Source organism: Saimiri boliviensis, chromosome 13 (genome assembly GCF_048565385.1).
Source record: "Saimiri boliviensis isolate mSaiBol1 chromosome 13, mSaiBol1.pri, whole genome shotgun sequence".
In the NCBI taxonomy this organism is placed as follows: domain Eukaryota; kingdom Metazoa; phylum Chordata; class Mammalia; order Primates; family Cebidae; genus Saimiri; species Saimiri boliviensis.
In genome coordinates, this window is record NC_133461.1 from 98,304,012 (window position 1) to 98,330,808 (window position 26,797).

The window sequence follows — 26,797 nt, forward strand, 5'->3', positions numbered from 1 at the left end:
ACATGACCAGCCAAGGAAACAAGGATTGTAATACTTGTAAGTATTTCTTCCTTATTGTGTTATGTGTGTGTGTTTATGTGTAAATATATGTTCAGCAAATATCTGTCTTTTCTTCCTTCTCTTATCCCCTTGCTATGTGACATAAGATATTCGATGTATAACATAGTATTTAAGTACTGTTCACTTTATAGTATTTATGTTCCAAGGGTATCAAGGAGAGGGGTAACTGCCACTCAAGGACTTTGCATCCTCTTCTGGAGAAAGGGTTAGTGCGTTTTCAGTTCTATACAGGATAGCTGTTTTATGTTAGGTGAAAATATAATCTTGTTATTGCTGTTACTTGGAGATTAAGTTTGGTTTAAAATAACTTCAAATCTTTAAAAATTCTGTATTACTCAGGGCTCTCTAGAGCAAAGGTCTCCAACGTTTTTGACACCAGGGACTGGTTTCCTGAAAGACAATTTTTCCACCGACTGGAGTTGGGGGCATGGGGGTGGTTTCAGGATGATTCAGGCACATTACGTTTATTGTCACTGTATTTCTATTATTACTGCATTATAATATATAATGAAATAATTATACAACTCACCATACTGTAGAATCAGTGGGAACCCTGAGCTTGTTTTCCTGCAAATAGACGGTCCCATCTGGGGGTGATGGAAGACAGTGCCAGATCATCAGGCATTAGATTCTCATAAGGAGCACTCAACCGAGATCCTTTGCATGTGCATTTCACAGTAGGGTTTGCGCTCCTACGAGAGTCTAACGCTGCCGCTGATCTGACAGCATGCGCGGCTCAGGCGGTAATGCTCACTCTCCTGCAGCTCACCTCCTGCTGTACAGTCTGGTTCTTAACAGGCCACAGCCAGTACTGGTCCATGGCTTGGGGGTTACGGGCCCCTGCTCTAGAGTGACACAGATTTATCCTGAGGAACTGCTTCACATAACTGTGGAGGCTGGCAAATTCAAAAGGTGTAGGATAGGCCAACAGAGAAGAGTCACAGCTCAGGTCCGAAGACCGCCTGCTGGCAGAATGCCCTCTGTCTTGGTGGAGGTCAGTCTTTTTTCTATTGAGGCTTTCAACTGATTGGATGGGACCTAACAACATTATGGGGGTAATCTGCTTGACTCAAAGTCCACTGATTTAAATGTTAATCTCATCTAAATAAATAAATAAATAAATAAATAATCTTCACAGAAACATCTAGGATAATACTTGGCCAAGAATCTGGGTAACCAAGTTGATACACAAAATCAACCATCACAAGTCAACCTTGCAGCACACATATGCACGACCTGAAGATCTACGTTAGTGGTCACGCAACGTGCCAAGATGTGATCTATGGCAGCAACAATGGAAAGCTGGAGAGATGCAGCTGTCCAGGAGCACAATATTTGGACTGCAATGAAATTATGTCAGTATTATAAAACTACCTTTTTAGACACTGAAGAAGGTAATTGTAATCTTCAAGGAAATCAGTAAGAAAATAAATTTTAGGCTGGGTGCATGGCTCATGCCTGTAATCCCAACACTTTGGGAGGCCGAGGCAGGTGGATGACTTGAGGTCAGGAGTTTGAGACAGCCTGACCAACATGGTAAAACCCTGTCCCTATAAAAAAATATAAAAATTATCCAGGCGTGGTGGCTACTCCCTGAACTCAGGAGGCTGAGGCAGAAAAATCACTTGAATCTGGGAGCCACAGGCTGCAGCGAGCTGAGATCGTGCCATCGCACTCCAGCCTGGGTGACAGAGCAGATTCTGTCTCAAAAATATATATATACACATATATTTTTTAAATATATATCTTTATGATAAAGATATGCATGTATATCTTTAAGATATATTAAAATAAGTATATATTTAAATATAGATTTATTAAATATATACTTATACAACAATATATTTCAGAAAAAATGAAAATGCATTTAAAAATATGCAGAAAAGAAAAGAAGTGAGTCAAAATGGTGCATGCCAAGAAATAAAGTTTTTTTAAAAAGTGGTAAGGGAGGAACAAAATATATGTAAGACATAAAGAAAGCAGATAGCTGAAGAGCAGAATAAAATCCTTTCAGTGACTATGTTAACTGAAAATAGTTTAAACTCTGCAATTAAAAGGCAGAGCTTGGCAGAATGAGTAAAAACAAAAGGAAAAAATACACCATAACCAATCTATATGCTACCCACAACATTTCTGAATTATCTTTATTAATATTGAAAGATACTCTAAAACACCCAACTTACACAAAGCTTACTTAATAATGTATCATGATGATAGTGATTCATGTCGCTGATAAAAATGTGATTATTTAATAATAGTGTTGGGGCAACTAAAAGGTGGCTGGAAAATAATGAAGTAAGTGTCTTCCTTACTCTCTTCTTATAAGAAAATAAAGTCCAGATGGCTCAATGACTTAATTATAACATAGGAGACCACAAAATGACTGGAAATATAGATGAAAATTTTTTTTATTGAGACGTAGTCTCACTGTCACCCAGGTTGAAGTGCAATGGCATGATCTCAGCTCACTGCAACCTCTACCTCCTGGGTTCAAGTGATTCTCCTGCCTCAGCCTCCCAAGTAGCTGGGATTACAGGCACATGTTGCTACACCCAGCTAATGTCTGTATTTTTAGTAGAGACGGGGTTTCACCATATTGGTCAGCCTGGTCTTGAACTCCTGGCCTCAAGTGATTTACCCCTCTTGGCCTCCCAAAGTGTTGGGATTATAGGTGTGCATCACCATGCCTGGCCTTATATGGGAATTTTTATTAGACGTTTGGATGTGGCACAGTGGCTCACACCTGTACCCAACACTTTGGAAGGCCAAGGTGAGAGGATCTCTTGAGCACAAGTGGTTGAGGCTACAGTGAGCTATGATCCTGATGCCGCACTCCAGCCCGGGCAACAGAATGAAATCCTGTAACCTGTAAGAATTCATGTGACTAAAAGAAAGCGAACCTCTTACTAGGAGTGAAGAAAACCTAGCAGAACCAGTGTACACATGGTATCTGTGTCATTAACAGATTTCTGACCTCATTCACAAGAAGAGAAATGCACATTTTGAGGAGTTTCCACGTCTCAGTCCTTGACACTTGCTGTGGGCTGCTCCCTGTGGCTGGAAGGGCATCTCCCTTCTAGGATGGAAGTTCTGTGGACTGCTCCTGCTCAGCCCTTTGCAGTCCTGTCTCCCTGGCCTATCATCTCTGAGAGCGAATCCTAATGGGCTCAGTTGTGCCCCTCCTTCTTAGTATTTACATCTTCTTCCTGGTGGACACCCCAAGACAGAGGCTTTAAGTGTCACCTATGTGCTAGAGTCCCCAAATGTGCACTGCTTGCCCTGCCACACACTGTCCCTGCAGAGGCTCAAGTTACCCTGAGCAGCTGAATTTGGTGCCTCATCGTCCTCATTCCCCACACGTCATCCATCCACACTCCAAATACATCTGGAGTCCTTCCTATTCCCCTCCAGCTCCCTGGTCTTGACCCCCAACTGCAGCAGTAGGTGCATTTACAGATGAGTTTCAGGCTAGGTTCTTCCTCCTCCACGCTCTGCTCCTGACAAGCCCAAGCGTGCAATGAGGGTGTGCCTTCAGGCAAGCCTTTCCTGTGGCCCTTAGTCATGAAAAAGAAATGCAAATTTGTAAACAGATTTTAAAAACCACTGCTTGCTACACCTGCCAGCTCTGGAAGCCCGCATGCAGCAATCAATTCCTAACTCACACACGCGGTGAGGGGAAGAGGGAAAGAAGTGAGAGGCGAACACTACAGTCAAGCACACCTCAGGCGAGGTTCCTGCTGCCTCTCTGGGGGCTCAGATGACATTGCGGGGCACCACAGACCATCCCAGAGGAGCTCTTCATACTCAAGGCCCTCCACCTGCTTCCTGTCTTGCTCCGATTCAATCTCAGAGTGAGCACTAAAGATGCACATCCAATGTTGGTGGCCCTCTGCTGAAAACGTCTCGGGGACATCCATCACTCACGAAATAAAATCCAACTTCCTCTGTGTGGGATCTGCCCTCGCCTACCTCTTCCCATAGCAGCCCCCTGCCGTTGCTCCATCTTCCCCAACCCCCGCCCCCAGCAACTGTTTCTTTCGAAGCCTCCTAGGAGCACTCTTTCTGGCTCTCTGCACCTCTGGCCCTGCCCACCTCCAGATGTCAGCCCAAAGTCACCACTGCTTGGGAGGCCTCACCAGCCCCATCTCTGTCCCACTCAAGTCTCCCACAAGGTTCCTATCAGTCTCTTTGGCTGTCTCATTCATTCATGTGTTTTGACACCAGCCCAGCAGGAAGGCTCCAGGAGGACAGGGCCTCATGCTGGAGGCACCCAATGCTTCTCTGAGGAGTGAAGAACCAGGAAGTGCAAAGGAAACAGCCTGGAAGCTCATGGAGACAAGGGGAGGAGCGGCAAGGATCAGAGACCCATCTTGAACATACCAGGCGGACACAATCCATACGTGGCGCTGAACCTCTGTTGTGGGGCCGCTCTCTGCCGGGGAACTAGGTTTTGTTGGGTGACTGGAACAGAGTCAGCTGAGATCTGTGGGGACAAAGCAGGGATGGGTGTGAGTGGCTTCCAGACCTCATGACTCCCAGGATCCGTCTCATATTCCCGTCATCCCAGGCAATCAAACCAAACAGAACCCTCATCTTTCTTGCAGCTCTCAGCTCTCAAACATTCTTTTGTGTTTGTTTGTCCCTTCGTATTTCAGGGAAGGCCAAGTAACATACACTTGAAAAACTCTTCTAAACATGTTTATTCCAGAAAATGTGGGGAAGGAAGGTTTTTAGAAGAATACACAAGCCACACATGATATTCTCAACTAAAAATAGCATCCATTAATATTTTATCTCATTTAGTTCCACTATTTTTCCATAGGTATACATATTCTCTCTCTCTCTCTCTCTCTCTCTCTCTCTCTCTTTCTCTCTCTCACATAGACACACAGACACAGGCGCACACACATGTTTTTACAAATGGGGGTTATAATATAGAAAACTTTTTTAAAATTGGGATATAAAAGCAAACATTAAATAAGGAACTTCTGATTTTAAAAGGTGCCTGACATACAGACCCATGGTTAGATCAGAGAGCCCAGAAATGAACTTGCACATACAGCCATGCATTGCTCAATATTGTTCTGAGAAAAGGGTCGTTAGGTGATTATGTTGTGTGAACATCAGAGAGTGTGCTTACACAAACCTAGATGCTGTAGCCTGTGACACAACTGGCCTATAGAGCCTCTTGCTCCTAGGCTACAAACCTGTGCAGTGTGTTACACAACTGTACGGAGCCACCACCATTTATGTAGTCCACTGTTGACAGAAATGTTGTTATGCGGTGCATGACTGTACCTGACCAAGTGATTTTTGATAAAGGTACCAAGACCATTGAATGAGGTGAGGACAATCTTTTTTAAAAGTGGTCTTGGGAAATCTAGATATTAACTCATCATGAAATAATGAACCTGGACCCTTAACTTACATAAATACAAAAAATTAACTCAAAATGAATAAAAAATCTAACAAAAGTGAAAACCCTAAAACTTCAAAGAAAATACAGGAATAATTCTTCATGACCTTGGATTTCAATCATTCATTGGTAGCATATAGAAATGCAACTGATTTTTCCTGTTGATTTTGTATTCTGCTTCTTTGATGAATTCATTTTTAGTACTGTTAAAGAAAAACTTAAAAACACAGTTTAGATATACCCCAAGGCCAATCTTGTACAACCTTGTGTAACCCTAAGGCCAATCTTATACAACCATGTAGCCAAAACTTTAAGACAACCTGATATCCATGAAACACCAGCTGTAATCATAAAAAAGCCCCACAAAATGTAAGCTTTATATCTTTGTCATGAGTTTCAGTGAAATTAAAACAAGCAGCTATAGAAAAATCATCTTAAACAGCTCTGATTGCCTCTAAAAAGAATGTAAATTTTTAACAGTCAATCATGAAATTGTCAAAATACATCATCCTTTATAAACTGTCCTATACCTGCTGTAAGGCAAGTCTCTTACAACTTGATTTGAAACCTCCCAGATTGTAATCTATACTGTCTCTTACTGTACAACAGTAAATTTCAAAAATTTTAAAATCTGGTATGATTTTATTTTTGGCAGTTTAATTTTTTGTGCAATCTTTCGGATTTTCTACCAGTGAGATCATATCACCTGGAAACACAGATTGTTTTACTTTTTCCTTTACAGTTCAGATGCTTTTACTTCTTTTTCTTGCCTAATTGCTTTGGCTAGAACTTCCAAGCTACGGGGTTTTCTTACATGGCTTTTATGACATTGTGGAAGTTTCCTTTTATTCTTAGTTTGCTGAGTGTTTTCATCATGAAAGGGCTTTGAATTTTGTCAAAGGCTTTTTCTGTATCAGTTGAAATGATCATGTGTCTTTTTCCCCTTCATTGTATTAATGCAATGTATTACACTGTTCAGTTTTCATTTGTTGAAACATTCCTGCATTCCAGACATAAATCCAACTTGGTCATGGTGTGTAATCCATTTAAGGTACTGTTGAATTCTCTCTGTTAGTATTTTGTTAAAGATTTTTGCATCAATTAGGGATATTGGTATGTAGCTTTATTTTCTTGTAGTATCATTCTCTACTTGGATATCAGAGCAATGCTGGCCTCACAAAAAGAGTCAAGAAAGGTTCCCTTCTCTTCAAGTTTTTCAAAGAGTTTGAGAAGTAGTGGTACTAGCTCTTCATTAAAAGCTTATTAGAATTCACTAGTGAAGTCTGTCAGTTTAATAGTTTTGAAGAATCAATGTTGGTTTTGCTGATTTTCTCTACGGTTTTTCTTTCCTTCTTTGAGACAGAGTCCCACTCTGTTGCCCAGGCCGGAGTGCAGTGGCGTGATATTGACTCACTGCAACCTCCATCCCTGGGGCTGAAGTGATCCTCCCAAATCAGCCTCCCAAATAACCGGGATCACAGGAGTGCACCCTGACACCAGGCTAGTTTTTTTACTTTTTGTAGAGACAGGGTTTTGCTGTATTCAGGCTGGTCTCAAACTGCTGGCCTCAAGTGATCCTCCTGTCTTGGACCCGCAAAGTGCTGGGATTATAGGCATGAGCCACCATGTCCAGCCTCTACTGTTTTTCTATTCTCTATTTTATTGCTCTTCTAATAATTATTATTTCCTTTATAATGCTAACTCTGGGTTTGGTTCATTCTTTTTCTAATTTCTAAATTTGTAAACTTAGCTTGTTGATTTAAGATCTTTCTTTTTGAATTAAACCATTTCTGGCTATAACTATCATAGGTGGAATCAAATGGTATATATGCTTTTCTGTCTGGTTTCTTTCACTCAGCGTAAGTATTTGAAGTTCGGTCATATTATCACGTGTGTCAATATTCCATTTCTTTTTATTACCGAGTTGTTTGGCAGAATTAATATGGTAATATTATTATAAAATGTAGGAGACTTGAAATAATATAGATTCATTCATCTCCACTACTCGTTCTTTCTGCTGTAGTTGTCTCATGTATGTACATATGTTACAAACCCCACAAAGTGTTATAGTGTTATATTACTTGATAGTAAATATTTGTCAGAAATTAAGAGGAAGTGATCATTCTTAATATGTACATTCATGTTTTTATTCCTGATGATCTTCCTTCTTTCCTTAAGATCCATTTTTCTGACCAGGTGAGGTGGCTCACGCCTGTAATCCCAGCACTTTGGGAGGCCAAGGCGGGTGGATCACCTGAGGTCAGGAGTTCGAGACCAGCCTAGCCAACACGGTGAAAACTCCGTCTCTACTAAAAATACAAAAATTAGCTGGGCATGGTGGCGGGTGCCTGTAATCCCAGCTAGAAGGCAGAGGTTGCAGTGAGCCAAGATTGCACCATTGCACTCCAGCCTGGGTGACAAGAGCAAAACTCTGTCTCAAAAACAAACAAACAAACAAACAAACAAACCCCATGCTTCCATTTCATCTCATCTCTACTCAGATTGAAATCTTTTAGCATTTTGTGTACTGCAGGTCTGTAACCAATGATATATCCATACTGTCTCCAACAGCACATTCAGGTTCCTAATCTTTTTTTTTTTTTTTTTTTTTTTTTTGAGACAGAGTCTCACCATGTCACCTGGGCTAGAATGCAGTGGAACGATCTCAGCTCACTGTGACCTCCACCTCCCAGGTTCAAGCAATTCTCTTGCCTCAGTATCCCAAGTAGCTGAGATTACAGACGTAAGCCACAATGCCCTGCTAATTTTTTGTATTTTTAGTAGAGATGGGGGTTTTACTATTTTGGCCAGGCTGGTCTTAAAACTCCTAATCTCAGGTGATCCACCCACCTCGGCCTCCCAAAGTGCTGGGATTACAGGCATGAACTACCGTGCCCAGCCTCAGGTTTCTAATTCTTAAAGCCATTTATGCCCATTTACTCCATCGTATTTGGTAAGGACCTCAGCCAAGTCTCAGATTAGGAACACTAGAATCCACCAGTAAACTCTTTCCTCTTCTTACCAAACCCACTGCATCACTGGGCTGCGTTATCGTCATCATTTCCCTCAGGTCAGCCTCAGCTGCCACTTGCCTCCTTCACAATAATGCAACCTGACCCACCTTAATCACTAGAACCCATCTCAAATGCTGCCCAGGCCACACCAGAGGTCACCACCTAATCCACTCTCTAGTGGGTGAACAATGATCTTTGAAGTTCGGGTCTAATGGGGAATGTCCCCAGTGAAAACGTGACAAAAGCCCGGTAACTCTGGGCCTGGGCGATCCTTCGCCTTTTTTCAGATCCTCTATTCTGTCCTCGACCTGCCTGCCACATTCTCCACCTCTCATGTTTAACACACTCTGTGAGCAGGCTGAGGACACAACATCCATGTTAGTGCAGCTTCCTAGTCCACACCACTCATTCATTCACTCAGGGAATGCACGTAGGCGCCTGGTGACCACACGTGCAAGGAGCCGTGGAGTATCAAGAACACGGCATAGCCCTCCCTTTCCTTAGTACAGTGTCCATTCACAGGAGCTGAGGCACTGCCATCACGAACCCTAAAGTCCATGAACATGCAAAGAGTCTGGAGGGGCTGTCTGGGGAGAGGCGACAAATGCCATCGGTGGCAGGGACAATAGTGGACATAGAGGAAAAAGTTCACACCGACAGAATCCCAGACAGACAGGGAGCCAATGTAATAAGGAAGGGGAGTAAAAACAAGAAAGGTACTGCTGAATTAATATTGTAATATGATTATGAAATATAGGAGACCTGAAATAATATAGATCCCTTCATCACTATTCATTCTCTCTGCTGTGCAGGACAAGTCTGTGCAGTCTGTGGGCCTCTCTGATTTCAAGAGAATGGGCATGCGGCCAGAGACGTGTGGCTGTGTGGGTCCACGGGTGTGGGCTCATGGGGGTGTGAGGGTGTGGGCATGGTTAGGAGAGAGAAGGAAAACAATAAATGGGGAGGCCAGGAACTTGGCTTATTTCAGTTCTTGCCCCATTGAATTCTACAGACACTGCCTCCTCCCGGAAATGAGTCATTGGCAGTTTCCTTGTCTTGTGACTCACCCACCTGTGACTCGGTTTGCTTTTACGAAGTTTGAGTCTAATGCCTGCTAACGTTTCTGGTCACAAATTAACCCAAGTAAGCTCTTCCTTCTTCTCTGGGTCACCCACATGCTTACGACTGCCCTGGATAATCACAGTTCCTGCCCGAGCTGTCGTGTGAACTGACAGTGTCAATACGTATGGAGAGTGCTTAGAACACAGAACTTTAAACACATGCTTTGATTAGTACGATCATCATCCTCAGTGTTGATTTTAAGCAAACCATATTATACTGGCCAAAATACCATGACCTGGAGCCTTGAGATTGCTGAGGCTTCCTCTGTCAGAGTCCAATGTGGAGGGATGACATCTCTGGAGCCAGCAGGGCGGCTCTGGAGGTGGGAGAGGTGACAGTGATTGGACCTCATGCTTCCTGAGAGTTATTTAGCTCCCTGCCGTCACCTGCTCCATCGGGCTGTGGACTCCAGGGAGTAATATTCACACAGGGCTCATCTGTCCTTCCCCCATCCATGCACAGACTTTCCCAGAGTAAAGGGCTGCTCGTCTACCTGATGAATGAATCACTTCCCCGCCCAGCACAGGCAGTCAGACTAGCTGTGGCCTCAGCTCACTGCGTAAGGATAGGCTCCAGCTGCACCAGAGACAGAGGACCCTGTAGAGCTGTATAGACTGTTGAGAATCACAGGCAGGAGCTCCCAGAGGCCAAGGGCAGAGCAGAGACTGAGGGAAGTAGCTGCCCAGAGGACTCCGGATCCATGCAGAGGACACGTCTAGTGTCTGCTGAGACTAACTCTGGGTGCCTGAGAGGAAGCCACCCTGGGGAGGAGAGACCACCAGACACAGTGGATGGGCCAGGATTGTGGCCCACTCAGGGCTGGGAGTGCTGCATGTTCCCCTTCCCATAGTGGACAGACAGACCGCATGCCAGGGGTGCTGGCTAGTTACCATCAGAAGTTGACCACTGCACCCTTAGTAGTTAACTAACTGAGCCCCTGAATAAGGCAACTGCACACAACATATAGTTATAACTAGTTAAAAGCTAGTGTTGGAGGAGCAAACTGATCCTCAGTTTTCTAATTGTGACCAGAATAATATCCAAAAGACTTGGAAACAACACAATGAAGTTCAGTACCCAAAAAAGCAAAACTGACAATGTCATGCAATAAAAAAGTATTATGCATGGGCTGGGTGCAATGGCTCATGCCTTTAATCCCAGCACTTTGGGAAGCTGAGGCAGGTGGATCACAAGGTCAGGAGTTCAAGACCAGCCTGGCCAAGATGGTGAAACCCCGTCTCTACAAAAAATATAAAAATTAGCTGGGCGTGGCAGCAGGTGCCTGTAATCCCAGCTCCTCGGGAGGCTGAGGCAGAGAATCACTTGAACCCAGGAGGTGGAGGTTGCAGTGAGCCAGGATCCTGCCACTGCACTCCAGCCTGGGTGAGAGAACGAGTCTCCAAAAAAAACAAAACAAAACAAAACAAAACTATGCATGAAAAAAGACAGAAAATGTCCCTACAGGTGGGGGAAAAATGCAATCAACAGACACAGTGGCAGCAGTAACAGATATAATGGCATGGATAGATTAAAAAACTTAAAACAGGTCATCTAAAGCTTACAAATAAACTCAAGGATATTAAAAAACAAAACAGTAACAACACCATAATCATAGGTTGGGCATGGTGGCTCAGGCCTGTAATCCCAACACTTTGGGAGGACAAGCTGGGAGGATTCCTGAGCCTGGGAGTTTGAGACCAGCCTGGGCAACATGGTGAAACCCACCCAGTCTCTACTAAAAATACAAAAATTAGACTGCTGTGGTGGCAAGTGCCTGTCATCCCAGCTACTTGGGAGGCTAAGGTGGGAGGATCACTTGAGCCCAAGAGATTGAGGCTACAGTGAGCTCTGACTGTGTCACTGCACTCCAGCCTGGGTGACAGAGGCCTGACCTCATGTGACCCTGTCTCAAAAAAGAAAAACACAAAGATGATCAGGAAATAGATGGAAGATACTAAAAAGGCCAAAAGATAACCTCTAAAGTTTAAATAATACGTTTCTGATATATGGTAGAAGAGATTAACAGCAGGTTAGCTTCTGCAGAAGCAGATCAATGAGCCCTCACTAGGAACTATTCAAAGTGAGACATAAAAAATGATGGGGGAAGAAAAAGAACAGATACTAAGTTAGCTTTGATACAAAAAGCTAACATTCTAACATAAATGTAAGAAAAAACAGGAAGAGACAGAGTATTTGAAGAAATAATGGCTGAAAATCTTCCAAGTAGAACATAAACTCTAAAATCCCAAATCCAAGAAATTCAACATAACTTTGTGGCTTTCTTTACAGAAAAAATCTTACAAGTGGAACATAAAGTGTAAAATTAAAAATCCAAGAAATTCAACTCAACCCTGTAGTGGCTTGCTTACTCTCCCTTCCCTTCCTCCCCTCCCCTCCCCCCCTCCCATCCCCCCTCATCCCCTCCCCTCCCTTCCCTTCTTTCCAGTTTCTCTGTTGTCTCCCAGGCTGGAGAGCAATGGCGCCATCTCTGCTTACTGCAACCTCCACCTCCTATGTTCAAGTGATTCTCCTGCTGCAGCCTCCCAAGTAGCTGGGATTACAGGTCCCCACCAGCACGCCAGGCTAATTTTGTATTTTCAGTATAGATGGGGTTTCAGGCTGGTTTGGAACTCCTGACCTCATGCGATCCCCTCACCTCGGCCTCCCAAAGTGCTGGGATTACAGACATGAGCTGTTGTGGCTTTCTTTACCAAAAAATCTCCAAGCAGAACATAAACTCTAAAACCCCAAATCCAAGAACTTCAACACAACCCAGCTGTGGCTTTCTTTACAGAAAAAATCTTACAAGTAGAAAGAACATACCAGTCTAAAGCCAAAAATCCAAGAAATTCAACACAACCTTGGGCAAACAAACTAAGTCACTGCAAACCAGTGCTAAGAAAAATCCTGGTTGATATAGAGGTTTTACAAGTTTTCATAAAATGTGTTTAGAGATGTACTCATTTTCTACTCTTTGGAAAAGTTTGTCATATTTGGATTTCCTGTTCCTTGCATATTTGATTAAACTTCCTGTAAAAGTTAAAAAAAAAAAAAAAAAAAAAAGGAAAATCCTAAAAGCTGCCAGAGACCAAAGATCCACTACTCACAGAGAAGCAAGATGCCAGGGCAGCCGAGGCCCACAGAAACCACAGTAGCAGGCGGAGGCAGAGGCCCCTGTACACCCGGCTTCACCAGGACGGTTCCAACCCTCCCTCCACTCAGAGGTAAGAACAAGGACACACAGTGGTGTGAGGTGGAAGCAGTGAACTCAACATGAGGTGTATAACAATATTCCAATACAACTCCAATGTTTCACAGCGACATTCTTCTGGGTCAACACCAGCATTCCCCTGACCTTACTTTCCCAGTTACTCCTGTTAGGCCTGGGCCCACACTCTTTCCCCCTCTGATCTGCGTTCTCCTCCGCTGTAAAATGTGATGATTCACCACCCCTCCTGGCTCCAGCTCCTGGCCCAGGCTGTTCCAAGTGTTGAGCACACCATGCTGTTCCCTATAGAGCCTGGGTCTGGCTGCCAGATGAGGGTGTGAAGAGCGGCCCCGTGCGCTTGGGGGCGCAGCCGCTAAGGAGGGGAAGGGGCCTCTCCAGTTGCGCCCGCGACCGCTCCAGCGCGCCGAACAGAACCGCCGGGCCGCAGCGACCACAGAAGAGTTTCTGTCTGTAGACTTGTCTGTTCAAAGCGAACTGCAATGAGCATCTTTCGGAATTCATTCGAAGGCGCAAAAGCAAAAGAAATTGGCCGGGCGCGGTGGCTCACGCCTGTAATTCCAGCACTTTGGGAGTCCGAGGCGGGTGGATCACGAGGTCAAGAGATCGAGACCATCCTGGTCAACATGGTGAAACCCCGTCTCTACTAAAAATACAAAAAATTAGCTGGGCATGGCGGCGTGAGCCTGTAATCCCAGCTACTCAGGAGGCTGAGGCAGGAGAATTGCCTGAACCCAGGAAGCGGAGGTTGCGGTGAGCCGAGATCGCGCCATTGCACTCCAGCCTGGGTAACAAGGGCGAAGCTCCGTCTCAAAAAAAAAAAAAAAGAAAAAAAAATTATGGCAAGAACTGAGCGAGGAAGGAAGGGAGGGAAAGAAAGGAAGAGAGAAAAAAAGAGAAAGAAAAAGAAAGTAAGGAAAGAAAAGAGAACGAAAGTCCGACGACCTCTCCGTGGCTTCACGCGGCGTCCAGGGGAATTCCCACCTGCCGCCCTCCCCCACTGGATTAGGGGATTTATTCCGAGCGAAGCGCGCGCTCTGCTCTCTCCTGGCCCGGGTCAGTCCTGCCCAGCCCGGGACCCTGCTCTTCCCCAGACTCCGACGACGATGGGTACGTCTTGCCCGGACATGCCCGGCAGAAGGTGCCCCTCACTCTCCTGGCCCCCTCCTGGCGCCAGGCGCGCGCTTCCCAGGGATCGCGGCGGGAACTCACCGACGGCAGCACCGAGGAGACGACGACGACGACGACGATGACAACGAGCACAAGGGTCTTGGGGGTGAAAAGCCCAGACATGGCTCCCGCACTGTGCTGGGTCCCGGAGCCGCGCCCTTTCCGGGCCCCCGAGGGAGTTGGGGCGCTCTGTCCCCGCTGTCCGACGGCGGCAGGAAACGCTCTTCGTCCCCCAGGCCCGCGGGTTTCAGCCTTTAAAGTAGATCGGGCATCGCCTGTGTATTCGTGGTCGCGGAAACGTCCCTAGAGTCTGTGGTGTTCGCGGGACGCGTGCCGATTTGCGTGTGGAGGATGAGCTGTGCGGCGCGGCGCCGCTGCACTTTCACCGCCCCGGCGGGCGTCATTCTGGGCGGGGCGAAGCACAGACGGTAATGAAATTCCACCACAGGTTGGTGACAATAAATATAGCCTCGTCAACGCCATCCTCTGCAAGCACGTCCAAGTGGGGCGGGGAGGGGAAGAAAAGGAACGAACCTTTGCCCAGGCGGCGGCGCCCAGGGCTGTGGTTTGCTTCTGCGTCCTGTGCGCGACAGGACAGGCATTGAAACTGGGGAGAATGAGCTGGCGGAGGCGCGTGGGGAATCGAAGCCTCCCAGGGTCGCGCGCTGGGCTGTGAGCAGGGTCTTGAGGTTCAGAGTCTGCTTTCCAGGCGCATCCTGATCCTCTCCCCTTCCCAGAGCACCTGGTTCCTCCCTCCTTCCCTTCCTTCCTTTTTCCCTCCCGCCCTCCCTTCCTCCTTCCTCCCTTCCTTCCTTCCTCCTTCCCTCCTTCCTTCCTCTTTTCTCTCTTTCTCTTTCTTTTCTTTTTCTTTCTTGAGGTTTATTTTTTGAGACTGTCACTCAGGTTGGTGCCCAGTGGTATGATCCTGGTTTACTGCAGCCTCCGCCTCCCGGGTTCAAGCAATGCTTCCACCTCAGCCTCCTGAGTAGCTGGGACTACAGGACTGCACCACCACACCTGGCTAATTTTTGTATTTTTAGTAGACACGGTGATTCACCATTTGGCCAGGCTGGTCTCCAACTCCTGAACTCAAGTTAATTCACCTGCCTCTCTCAAAATGTTGGAATTACAGGCATGAGCCCACTGCACCTGGCCAGTCTTGCCTTTTTAAATGCATTTAAATGCACAATCCCTTTTTTAAATTTTGGAGCTAACATAAATCACATTAGCTGTTTTATGGCAGTACACTAAGACTGATCTCCCTCGTTTTGTTTTTTATTTTCCTTTTTTTTTGAGACAAGAGTTTCGCTCTTGCTACCCAGGTTAGAGTGCAATGGCACGAGATTGATCTCCTTTTTAACAAGGGTATTGTATTTTACTGCGTGGGTAAGCCACAATTTAATTCACTGTTGCCACCTACAACAGCTGGTGAGATCCCATCCCGACTTTGCCTCTGCTGATTCCACCAGCATTGTTCTAAATAACCTTGTATGTCTCGTGTGTCCACATGTCCATGTGCACCAGCTTATGGGGCACCTCCTTAGAAGTAGAATCTTATTCCTTCTGCAGGATAAATGATTTCAGAAGTTTCTTTAGATGTCCACAAATTTTCCTCCAAAGACCACTGAACCCAGCTTATACTCACACCTAGTCCACAAATGTGCCTCTGTCCCTACACCCTTGCTACACTTATTTTTTTTTTTGAAACGAAGTCTTGCTCTGTTGCTGGACTGGAGTGCAGGGGCACGATCTTGGCTTACTGCAACATCTGCTTCCCCGGTTCAAGTGATTCCCCTGCTTCAGTCTCCCAAGTATCGGGGACTACAGGTGTGTACCACCAAGCTCAGCTAATTTTTTATATTTTAGTAGAGACAGGATTTCACCATGTTGGCCAGGATGGTCTCTATCTCCTGATCTCGTGATCCATCCACCTCAGCCTCCCAAAGTGGTGGGATTACAGGCATGAGCCACCACGCCTGGCCACGTTCTTTACTAGTCTGAGAAGTAAAACATGATACATCACATTGTTAGGTATTTTCATTCCTTCCCTACGTATTAGGGATTTTCAAGGATACAGTAGTTTTTTGATACAGGGAGTAGATGACGAGGGATCCAGATGAGACAGCAGGGGAGGTCGGCAGGGAGAATGAATTCCCAGCTGTGCACTTGGGAAACTGGTGAGCTGGGGCCAGTCCCTGCCACCTGCCATTCCTGTGAATGGAGATAAGGTCTGTGGCCTTAGGCTGTCAGGATGACATCACATGAGCCTGGAGCTGAGCTCAGTTCCTGACCCAGGTCCTGGCTCTGTTAGTGCTGGGCTGGTCCAATCTCTGTGCCAGGTCCTTCCACTCCGTCCCTCTATCAAAGCAGGAATCAAGAAGATTCGTGGTCTCAGGCTCTCAGGCTGTCAAAAAGTACTGAGATTATTGGAAGCGGATGGCTGGGCCCTGGCTTGCTCCCCCTCCAGCTCTGTGACTCTGGTGTGGCCTCAGCTCTTTCCTGTAAAATGAGCAGGAGATAAAGATTTTCAGCAACCCTGTGTAAACTTCAGCAGTTGTGTAACAGATGTGGGAGGACAAATTGCATCCTCAGGGCTGGTGTCACTCTGGACTCTAGATCCCCAGGGCACGTGTCTTCCACCCAGCAGAGGCTGCACCTCCTCCTACCTGCACCTCCATACCAGCTCCCTGAGCTGGGGCAGAAGCTTCTGAAGACTGGGGTGGCGGGGGGGAAGACTGGGGTAAAGCGCCACGCAGAGTTCAAGTGAGGACAGTGATGGCACTGCAGGGCCACGGCCTTGTTCACCTGCCATGCTTCCAGTTGTCCTAGTAGGTGCCCAACCCGGGTTGCAGTTTGAGGAGAAGGAAAGGTCTCCATCCACATGGCCCCAGATGGCTGCTCACCCAGCCTTTACAGAGAGACCACAGTCCCAGTCCTGATCCTCTCTGTCCTGTATCCAGGAGTGGCAGGGCAGCGAAGCCCTAGCTTCCAGGTTGGAGATGGGGACAGTGGGGACGGTGCCCTGCCCTGAGCCTGTGCTGTTGGGCAGCTGGTGTCCTGCTCCCAGCCAGAGACTGCACATCTTCATGTGGTGGATTTTCCCAGTGACACGGGGAGAGGAGGGCAGGTTGTTTTCTCTGTTTTACAAGTGGCAAAAATGAGATTCAGGAGCAATGTCTCTAGCATTTTGGGCCTCACCTCCTGTATAATAGCAACATATTTGTGCCTCTGCAGGGCTAGAGTTCTCTGAGCAGCTGCTTCTCGGTGCAGATCTCCGCCCTGCACTTGGCCCTCTGGGAGCTCCTGCGGTTCCTCAGCAGAGTCCACAGGCTCTCTGGGGTCCCCTCCCTGTGCTGCAGCCTGGAGCCTGTCCTTAGGCAATGAGCTGAGGCCACCACTGCACTCACCTTATGGGCTTGCGGGGTAAAGCAATTCACACAGGAAGTAGACAGTGAGCTTCACTCTGAGAACACCTGTGCTTGGAGTCTGCTGGAGCCAGGAAGGACAAACGAGCCCCATGTGAATCCTGTTCCCTGAAGCCCACAGTGTGGTGGGAGAGGTGACACCAGGGATCATATCACTAATAGGAGATAGAGTAAGGGAGGCCTGAGGTCTCAGCACCCTTGCCTCACCTCCTCCAGAGAGGCCATGCTAGAGGCAGGCCACAGAGGCCACAGGATGTGGTACTGGTCGCCTAGAAGGTGTGGTTTGATTACAGTCACCACTGGGGTCATGTAGGGAAGCTAAGCTCCCCTTTAAAGGCTTTTTTATTTTTGTTTTTATTTATCTTTTGCTGAGCCTGAGAATTAAATTGACATAAGACAGGTCCAAGGAAAAAAGCACACACATCTATTTAATGCAAGCTTTACCTGGCGCAGAAGAAGCAGTGAGAGTCAGTTACTTACATACTGAATTAGACCAAGTAACTTGTGAAGAAACAAGTAAATACGTGGGAGGCTAAAAGATAAAAGTGATTCTATTCTTTATATATATATATATATATATCTGCTCCTTTAAGGAATAAAAAAGACAAGCTCACCTTTCAAAATGCATTTTATATGTGCATACAATCTAAATTTATTTTTCTCTCTTTATCCCTGAATACTTTATCATTTTATTTTACTTCAAGTTTTGGGATGCATGTGCAGAACATGCAGGTTTGTTACATAGGTATACATGAGCCATGGTGGTTTGCTGTACCTATCAACCTGTTATCTAGGTTTTAAGCCCCACCACATGCATTAGGTATTTGTCCTAATGCTCTCCCTGCCCTTGTCTCCCATCCCCTAACAGGCTCTGGTGTGTGATGTTCCCCTCCCCATGTCCATGGGTTCTCATTGTTCAACTCCCACTTACGAGTGAGAACATGTGGTGTTTGGTTTTCTGTTCCTGTGTTAAGTTTGCTGAGAATGATGGCTTCCAGCTTCATCCACGTCCCTGCAAAGGACATGATATCATTCTTTTTTATGAATGCATAGTGTTCCATGGTGTATATGTGCTACATTTTCTTTATCCAGCCTATTATTGTTGGGCATTTGGGTTAGTTCATAGTCTTTGCTATTGCAAACAGTGCTGCAATAAACATACATGTGCGTATGTCTTTATAGAATTATTTATAATCCTTTGGGTATATACCCAGTAATGGGATTGCTGGGTCAAATAGTATTTCTGGTTCTAGATCCCTGAGGAATTGCCACACTGTCTTCCACACAACGGTTGAACTTCATTTACACTTTCACCGACAGTGTAAAAGTGTTCCTATTTCTCCATAGCCTCACCAGCATCTGTTGTTTCTTTAATAATAATCGCCATTCTAACTGTTGTGAGATGGTATCTCATTGTGGTTTTGATTTGCATTCTCTAATGACCTGTGATGAGCTTTTCTTCCATACGTTGGTTGGCTGCATAAATGTCTTCTTTTAAAAAGTATCTGTAAATCTCCTTCACCCACTTTTTCAGAGGGTTGTTTTTCCTTGTACATTTGTTTAAATTCCTTGTAGATTTTGGATTAGACCTTTGTCAGAAGGGTAACTTGCAAAAATTTTCTCCCATTCTGTAGGTTGCTTGCTCACTCTGATGACAGCTTCTTTTACTGCGCAGAAGCTCTTTAGTTTGATTAGATCCCATTTGTCAATTTTGGCTTTTGTTGCAATTGCTTTTGGTGTTTTAGTCATGAAGTCTTTGCCCATGCCTATGTCCTGAATTGTATTGCCTAGGTTTTCTTCTAGGATTTTTACAGTTTTTGGTTTTACATTTAAGTGTTTAATCTATCTTAATTTTTATATAAGGTGTAAGGAAGGGGTCCAGTTTCTGTTTTCTGCATATGGCTAGCCAGTTTTCCCAGCACCATTTATTAAATAGGGAATCCTTTTCCCATTGCTTGTTCTTGTCTGGTTTGTCAAAATCAGACAGTTGTACATGTGTGGTGTTATTTCTGAGGTCTCTGTTCTATTCCATTCATCTATATATCTGTTTTGTTTGTATATATCTATACATCTATATACCAGTACCATGCTGTTTTGGTTACTGTAGCCTTGTAGTATAGTTTGAAGCCAGGTAGCATGATGCCTCCTGTTTTGTTCTTTTTGCTTAGGACTGTCTTGGCTATATGGGCTCTTGTTTGGTTCCATATGAAATTTAAAGTAGTTTTTTTCTAATTCTGCAAGAAAGTCACTGGTTGTTTGATGGAAATAGCATTCAATCTATAAATTACTTTGGGCAGTATGGCCATTTTCACGATATTGATTCTTCCTATCCATAAGCATGGAATGTTTTTCCATCTGTTTGTGTCCTGTTGTATTTCCTCGAGCAGTGGTTTGTAGTTGTCCTTGAGGAGGTCCTTCACATCCCTTGTAAGTTGTATTCCTATTTTATTCTCTTTGTGGCAACTGTAAATAGGAGTTCACTCATGAATTGGCTCCCTGCTAGTCTATTTTTGGTGTATAGGAATGCTTGTGATTTTTGCACATTGATTTTGTATCCTGAGACTTTGCTGAAGTTGCTTTTCAGCCTAAGAAGTTTTTGGGCTGAGACTATGGGGTTTTCTAAATATACAATCATGTCGTCTGCAACCAAAGACAATTTGACTTCCTCTCTTCCTATTTGAATACGCTTTTTTTTCCTTCTCTTGCCTGATGCCCTGGCCAGAACTTCCAATACTATGCTGAATAGGAGTGGTGAGAAAGGGCATCCTTGTCTTGTGCCAGTTTTCAAAGGGAATGCTTCTAGCTTTTGCCCATTCAGTATGATACTATGGGTTTGTCATAAATAGCTCTTAATTATTTTGAGAGATGTTCCATCAGTACCTAGTTTATTGAGAGTCTTTAGCATGAATGAATGTTGAATTTTATTGAAGGCCTCTTATTACTGAGATAATCATGAGGTTTTCATCACTGGTTCTGTTTACATGATGGATTATGTTTGTTGATTTGCATATGTTGAATCTGCCTTGCATCACAGGGATGAAGCCGACTTGATCATGATGGATAAACTTTTTGATGTGCTGCTGGATTCAGTTTGCCAGTATTTTATTGAAGATTTTCCCATCTATGTTCATTGGGGATACTGGCCTGAATTTTCTTTTTTTGTTGTTGTTGTGCCTCTGCCTTGTTCTGGTATCGGGATGCTTTGCTGGCCTCATAAAATGAATTAGGGAGAAGTCCCTCTTTTTCTATTGTTTGGAATAATTTCAGAAGGAATGGTACCAGCTCCTCTGTGTACCTCTGGTAGAATTTGGCTGTGAATCCATCTGGTCCTGGGCTTTTTTTGTTTTTGTTTTTGGGTGGTAGGCTATTAATTACTGCCTAAATTTCAGAACTTGTTATTGGTCTATTCAGGGATTCAACTTCTTCCTGGTTTAGTCTTGAGAGAGTATATGTGTCCAGGAATTTATCCATTTCTTCTAGATTTTCTAGTTTTGTGTAGAGGTGTTTTTCGTATTTTCTGATAGTAGTTTGTATTTCTGTGGCATCAGTGGTGATATCCTCTTTATCATTTTCTATTGTGTCTATTTGATTCTTCTTTCTTTTCTTGTTTGTTAGTCCAGCTAGTGGTCCATCTATTCTGTTAATCCTAAAAAAAAAAAAAAAAAAAAAAAAAACAGCTTCTGGATTCAATGATTTTTGAAGAGGTTTTTCGTGTCTCTATCTCCTTCAGTTCTGCTCTGATCTTATTTGTTGTCTTCTGCTAGCTTTTGAATTTGTTTTCTTTTGCTTCTCTAGTTCTTTTTATTGTGATGTTAGGGTGTTGATTTTAGATCTTTCCAGCTTTCTATTGTGGGCATTCAGTGCTACAAATTTCCCTCTTAACACTGCTTTAGCTGTGTCCCAGAGATTCTACTACATTGTCTCTTTGTCCTCATTGGTTTCAATCAATCATAGGTTTGGTCTTTTCACATAGTCCCATATTTCTTGGAGTCTTCGTTTATTCCTTTCTTATTATTTTTTCTCTAATCTTGTCTTCATGTCTTATTTCAGTACGTTGATCTTCAATCTCTGATATCCTTTCTTCTGCTTGATTCAGCTACTGATTCCTGTGTATGCTTCACAAAGTTTTGTGCTGTGTTTTTCCCCTCCATCAGGTAATTTATGTTCTTCTCAAAACTGGTTTTTCTAGTTAGCAGTTTCTATAACCTTTTATCAAGGTTCTTAGCTTCCTTGCATTGGGTTAGAACATGCTCCTTGAGCTCAGAGGAGTGTTTTATTACCCACCTTCTGAAGTGTTTTATTACCCACTTTCTGAAGTGTTCTATTACGTACTTTCTGAAGTGTTTTATTACCCACCTTCTGTCAATTCATCAGTCTCATTTTCCATCCAGTTTTGTGCCCTTGCTGAGAAGAGCTGTGATCATTTGGAGGAGAAGAGGCATTCTGGTTTTTGGAATTTTCAGCGTTTTTGTGCTGGTTTTTCCTCATCTTCATGGTTTTATCTGCCTTTGATCTTTAGGCTAATAACCTTCAGATGGGGTTTTTGTGGTGGGGGGGGGTGTTCCTTTATGTTGATACTGATGTGGTTGCTTTCTGTTAATTTTTTCTTTTCTTTTCTTTTCTTTTTTTTTTTTTTTTGAGATGGAGTCTTGCTCTGTTGCCTAGGCAGAAGTAGTGCAGTGGTGAGATCTCTGCTCACTGCAACCTCCACTTCCTGGGTTCAAGTGATTATCCTGCCTCGGCTTTCTGAGCTGAGACTACAGGCACCCGGCCACTACACCTGGCTAATTTTTGTATATTTAGTAGAGACAGAGTTTCACCATATTGCCCAGGCTGGTCTCAAACTCCTGATCTTGTGATCTTCCTGCCTTAGCCTCCCAAAGTACTGGGATTATAGGTGTGAGCAACCACACCTGGACCCATGTTAGTTTTTCTCCTAACAGTCAGGCCCCTCTTCTGCAGGTCTGCTGCAGTTTGCTGGAGGTCTACTGCAGACCCTATTCTGCTGGGTATCAGCAGTGGAGGCTGCAGAACAGCAAAGACTGCTGCCTGCTCCTTCCTCTGGAAGCTTCATCCCAGACAGGCACTGGCTTGATGCTAGCAGGAGCTCTCCTATATGGGGCGTCTGTCGACCTCTGTTGGGGGATTTCTCCCAGTCAGGAGGCATGGGGTCAGGGACCCACCCTGTCCCTTAGTAGAGCCGGCGTGCTGTGCTGGGAGAATCCCTTTTGTCAGGATCAGCTACTGTCTTCAGAGCCAGCAGGCAGGAACGATTAAATTCACTGAAGCTGCACCCACAGCTGCCCCTTCCCCCAGGTGCTCTGTCCTAGGGAGATGGGGGTTTTTTGTCTGTAAGCCCCTGACTGGGGCTGTTGCCTTTCTTTCAAAGATGCCTTACCTAGGAAGGAAGAATCTAGAGAAGCAGTCTGGCCATTGCCACTTTGCCATGCCCAGCCTAGACCTCCCAGACTCCTTAGCACTGTCAGGGGAAAACCACCTACTAAAGCCTCGATAATAGTGGATGCCTCTTCCCCCAGTAGGCTCGATCATCCCAGGTCGACTTCAGACTGCTGTGCTGGCAGTGAGAATTTCAAGTCAGTGGTTCTTAGCTTGCTGGGCTCTGTGGGAGAAGGACCCACTGAGAGAGACCATTTGGCGCCCTGGCTTCAGCCCCCTTTCCAGGGGAGTGAATGGTTCTGCCCTGATGGGATTCCAGGCGCCACTGGGGGATGAAAAAATACTCCTGCAGCTAGCTCGATGTCTGCCCAAACAGCCAGGCATTTTCTGTGTTTGAAACCCATGGCACTGATGGTGTAGGCACAGGAGAGAATCTCCTCATATGCAGATTGCAAAAACCAAGTATAGCAACCCAGCCAGGTAGCACCGTTCCTCACAGCTTCCCTCGGCTCTAGGAGGGAGGTCCCTGGCTCCTCACACTTCCTGGGTGAAGCGACACCCCACCCTGCTTCTGCTCCCCTCTGTGGGTTGGACCCAGTGCCTAATCAGGCCCAATAAGATGAACTGGGTACCACAGTGGAAATGCAGAAATCACCCACCTTCTACGTTGGCCTGGCTCAGAGGTGCGGACGGGAGCTGTTCCTATTCAGCCATCTTGGCCCCTCCCTCCAAGCCGAAGCTCTCAAGAGTGGTTCTATTCTAACAAGGTCTGCACAGTACTCTATTGGCCTCAACTTCTCATCCCCCAAAATAAGGAGGTCGTCTCGTGTTTCCCAGTCATTTCCTGCTTTTAGGAAACACAAAAGAGGTCAAAAGGATCTTCTTGCACCTGCTGTTTTTCAATAGCCTTTAATTCGTAATAGTCAACAGGCCAGAGTAGGCAGGGTGCGATGACTCACACTGTAGTCCTGCCAAGGCAGGCGGGTTTCTTGAGCCCTGGAGTTCAAGACCAACCTAGGAAACACAGAAAAACCTGTCTCTACAAGTAACAACAACAACAGCAACAAAACCCCACAGAAAATCAGCCAGGTGTGATGGCATGTGCCTGTAGTCCCAGCTATTCAGGAGGCTGAGGTGGGAGGATCACCTGAGCTGGGGAGGTTGAGGCTTTAGTGAGCCATGTTCACACCACTGCACTCCAGCCTGGGGGAGAAAGTGAGACCGCGTCTCAAGAAAAAATTCTTTTAGTAATGATTATGCTATTCAAAGTGTGCGCTGAAATACAGCACTTGCCGTAGGCCAAGCTCTGTTCAGAGCCATTCATACAAATTCACACATTTAATTATCACAGCATCTGACTGTGCCAGAACTATGATTAAGTTGGTTCTCTTATGTGAGACACAGATCAACTCAGTGACTTGCTGAAGGTCACACAGCTATTCCGTGGGGGATGGGGGCAGGGGGGCTAGGGGATGGGTGAGCCAAACTCAGGGGAGCAGCACCCACTGCCCCACTGGCTTCTGCTGCCTTTCCCAGGGGAGTATTTGGTGCTCAGCTCATTCTGGGTCACTGCTGGGAGGTCTCTGAGAGCTCATTTAACGTCACTTCCTGTTTTCAGGAGAGAGAAACGTGATGTTTAGAAAAAAAGGGAAGTGACTTTCCCAGACTCATGCAGCTCTTTAGTGGCTGGCCCTGGTCTTTTAATACAGGGACAGAAAGAAACTCCATAAACCTCAGAAGCAGATCCCAGGCCACAGAAAGTCCAAGAGAACAAGTCTGAGTTGATACGTGGTCTTGAGTCACTGCTCAGTTCAGGGTCCACTGGCAGCTCTATGGAGGTGTGTACCCTGCAGAGGAAAGAGTAGTGTGATTGGTGTAAGGGAGGCTGACGGCCACACTGGGCTGTGGAACCACCTACCTACTGCGTCACTACTGGGGGACGCGCATGACCAGGAAACCCCCGGTTAATGACTCATCTGGGAAGGATCCTGGATCAGCAGCAAGGCCCTGCAGGGAAGGACCTGAGCAAGCCTCCACCCTCCTCCTTTCTCATTCTCCTTCTCTCTCCACCATGCCTCTAGCATGCTGCGCTCTCTCGCTCTCACTCTCTCTCTCTCACACACACACACACACATACACACACACACACACGCACACACACCAGGAAAAAGTTCCAGTCTGACGCAATTCTATGGACTAACAGCCACACATCTCTGGCCACACTTCTCCCTCAATCAGAGGCCTGCGTCCTGCATGGCCTCATGCCAACCTGACTTGTTTTTACTCCCCTACCGCATAACTTTGATTTCCTCTCTGTCTAGGATTCTGTCTGTGTGAACTCTTTCCTCTATGTCCACTATTCTCCCTGCCACCGACTGCATTTGTCACCTCTGCCCAAGCAGCCCCTCCAGACTCTTCACATGCTGATGAACTTTGGGGTTCATGATGGCAGTGTCTCAGCTCCTGTGAATGGAAACTGTGCTAAGGAAAGGGAGGGCCGCACCGTGTTCCTGATATTCCACAGCACCTTGCACATGTGGTTGCCAGGCACCTACATGCCTTCCCTGAGTAAATGAATGGGTGATGTGGATTCTAGGAAGCTGCACTAATGCAGGTGTTGCGTCCTCAGCCAGCTCATAGAGTTAAACGTGAGAGGCAGGGAGTGGGGCAGGCAGGCCAAGGACAGAACAGAGGATCTGAATAGCATGTGGAAGATTGCCCAGGTCGAGTCACCAGGGCTACTGTCAAGTTTTCACTGGGGACATCCCCCATCAGATCATCCATGATCAGAGATCACCGTTTGCCCAGTGCAGAGTGGATTAGATGGGTGACCTCCAGACATGGCCTGGGCAGCGTTTGGGATGAGTCCCTAGTGGTTAGGGTGAGGGTCAGGTTGCGTTATTGTAAAGGAGGCAAGTGGCTAGGAGGCAGACCTGAGGAAAATGATGACGATAATGCAGGCCAGTGATGGAACAGGTTTGGTAAGAACAGGAAAGAGGCTCAAAGTGGATTCTGGTTTTCCTAATCTGAGACTTGGCTGAGGTCATTACCAAAGAGGCATAAACGGCTTTAAGAATTAGGAACATGAGGGGCCAAGTGTGGTGGCTCACGACTGTAATTCAAGCACTTTGGGAGGCTGAGGCGGGTGGATCACGAGTTCAGGAGTTCAAGACTAGCCCAGCCAACATGGTGAAACCACGTGTCTACTAAAGATACAAAAAATTAGCCGGGCGTGGTGGTATGCACCTATAATCCCAGCTACTCAGGAGGCTGAGGCAGCAGAATCTCTTGAACTCAGGAGGCAGAGGTTGCAGTGAGCCAAGATCGCGCCACTGCACTCCAGCCTGGGCAACAGGACAAGACTCCATCTCAAAACAAACACACACACACAAAGAATTAGGAACATGAATATGATTTTGGAGACACTATGGATATTTCATTGTTAGTAGACCGGCAGGACACAAAATGCTTCAGGCTGAAGAGACATGACACCAAATGGAAGTCTGGATCTTAAGGAAGAAAAGAAGGTCACCAGAAATATAAAGACGGGGGAAATGTAAAAGATTATTACTTCCTCTTAGTTTCTTGACAATATGTACTATGGATGATGACAACATTTCTGTGAGGTTCATAAAGTACACATAGCTAAGTCCTAGGAACAGTGGATGGTAATGAATGGATCTATCTTGTTGTGAGTCTCTTACACTTTACATTAATACCACACCATTAATTCAGCAACACAACTCGGCCATGAAAAGGAATGCAGCATTGCTGCACAGGACCACAGGGATGGATTTCAAAATGATCCCGTCGTGTGAAAGAATCCAAGCAGAATGCGTACCATCTGATTCCACTTTGTATTAAAATGCAACTAATCTATTGTGACAAAAACCAGAATCATTGCTGGAGACATAGAAGCAAAGCAGAAGAGAGGATTACACTGAAGAATGAAGAAATTCTGGGGGGT

General features: G+C 45.5%; 1 protein-coding gene across 2 annotated transcripts in view; it reads right to left on the reverse strand.

The window, feature by feature from the left end:
- TNFRSF10B (TNF receptor superfamily member 10b) overlaps positions 1–14,409 on the reverse strand; it is a 31,945-nt gene extending 17,536 nt beyond the window's left edge. Inside the window, exons 1-2 of one of the 2 annotated variants that reach the window (XM_074384060.1) lie at positions 14,051–14,409; positions 4,441–4,543 (exon numbers count right to left, since the gene is read on the reverse strand). In XM_074384060.1, the coding sequence (XP_074240161.1) occupies positions 4,441–4,543; positions 14,051–14,131 (184 nt within the window). In that variant the 5' untranslated portion in view covers positions 14,132–14,409. The remainder of the gene's footprint in view (positions 1–4,440; positions 4,544–14,050) is intronic. The other variant, XM_010347805.3, reaches the window with a different exon arrangement.
- Between the last annotated feature and the right edge of the window lie 12,388 nt (positions 14,410–26,797).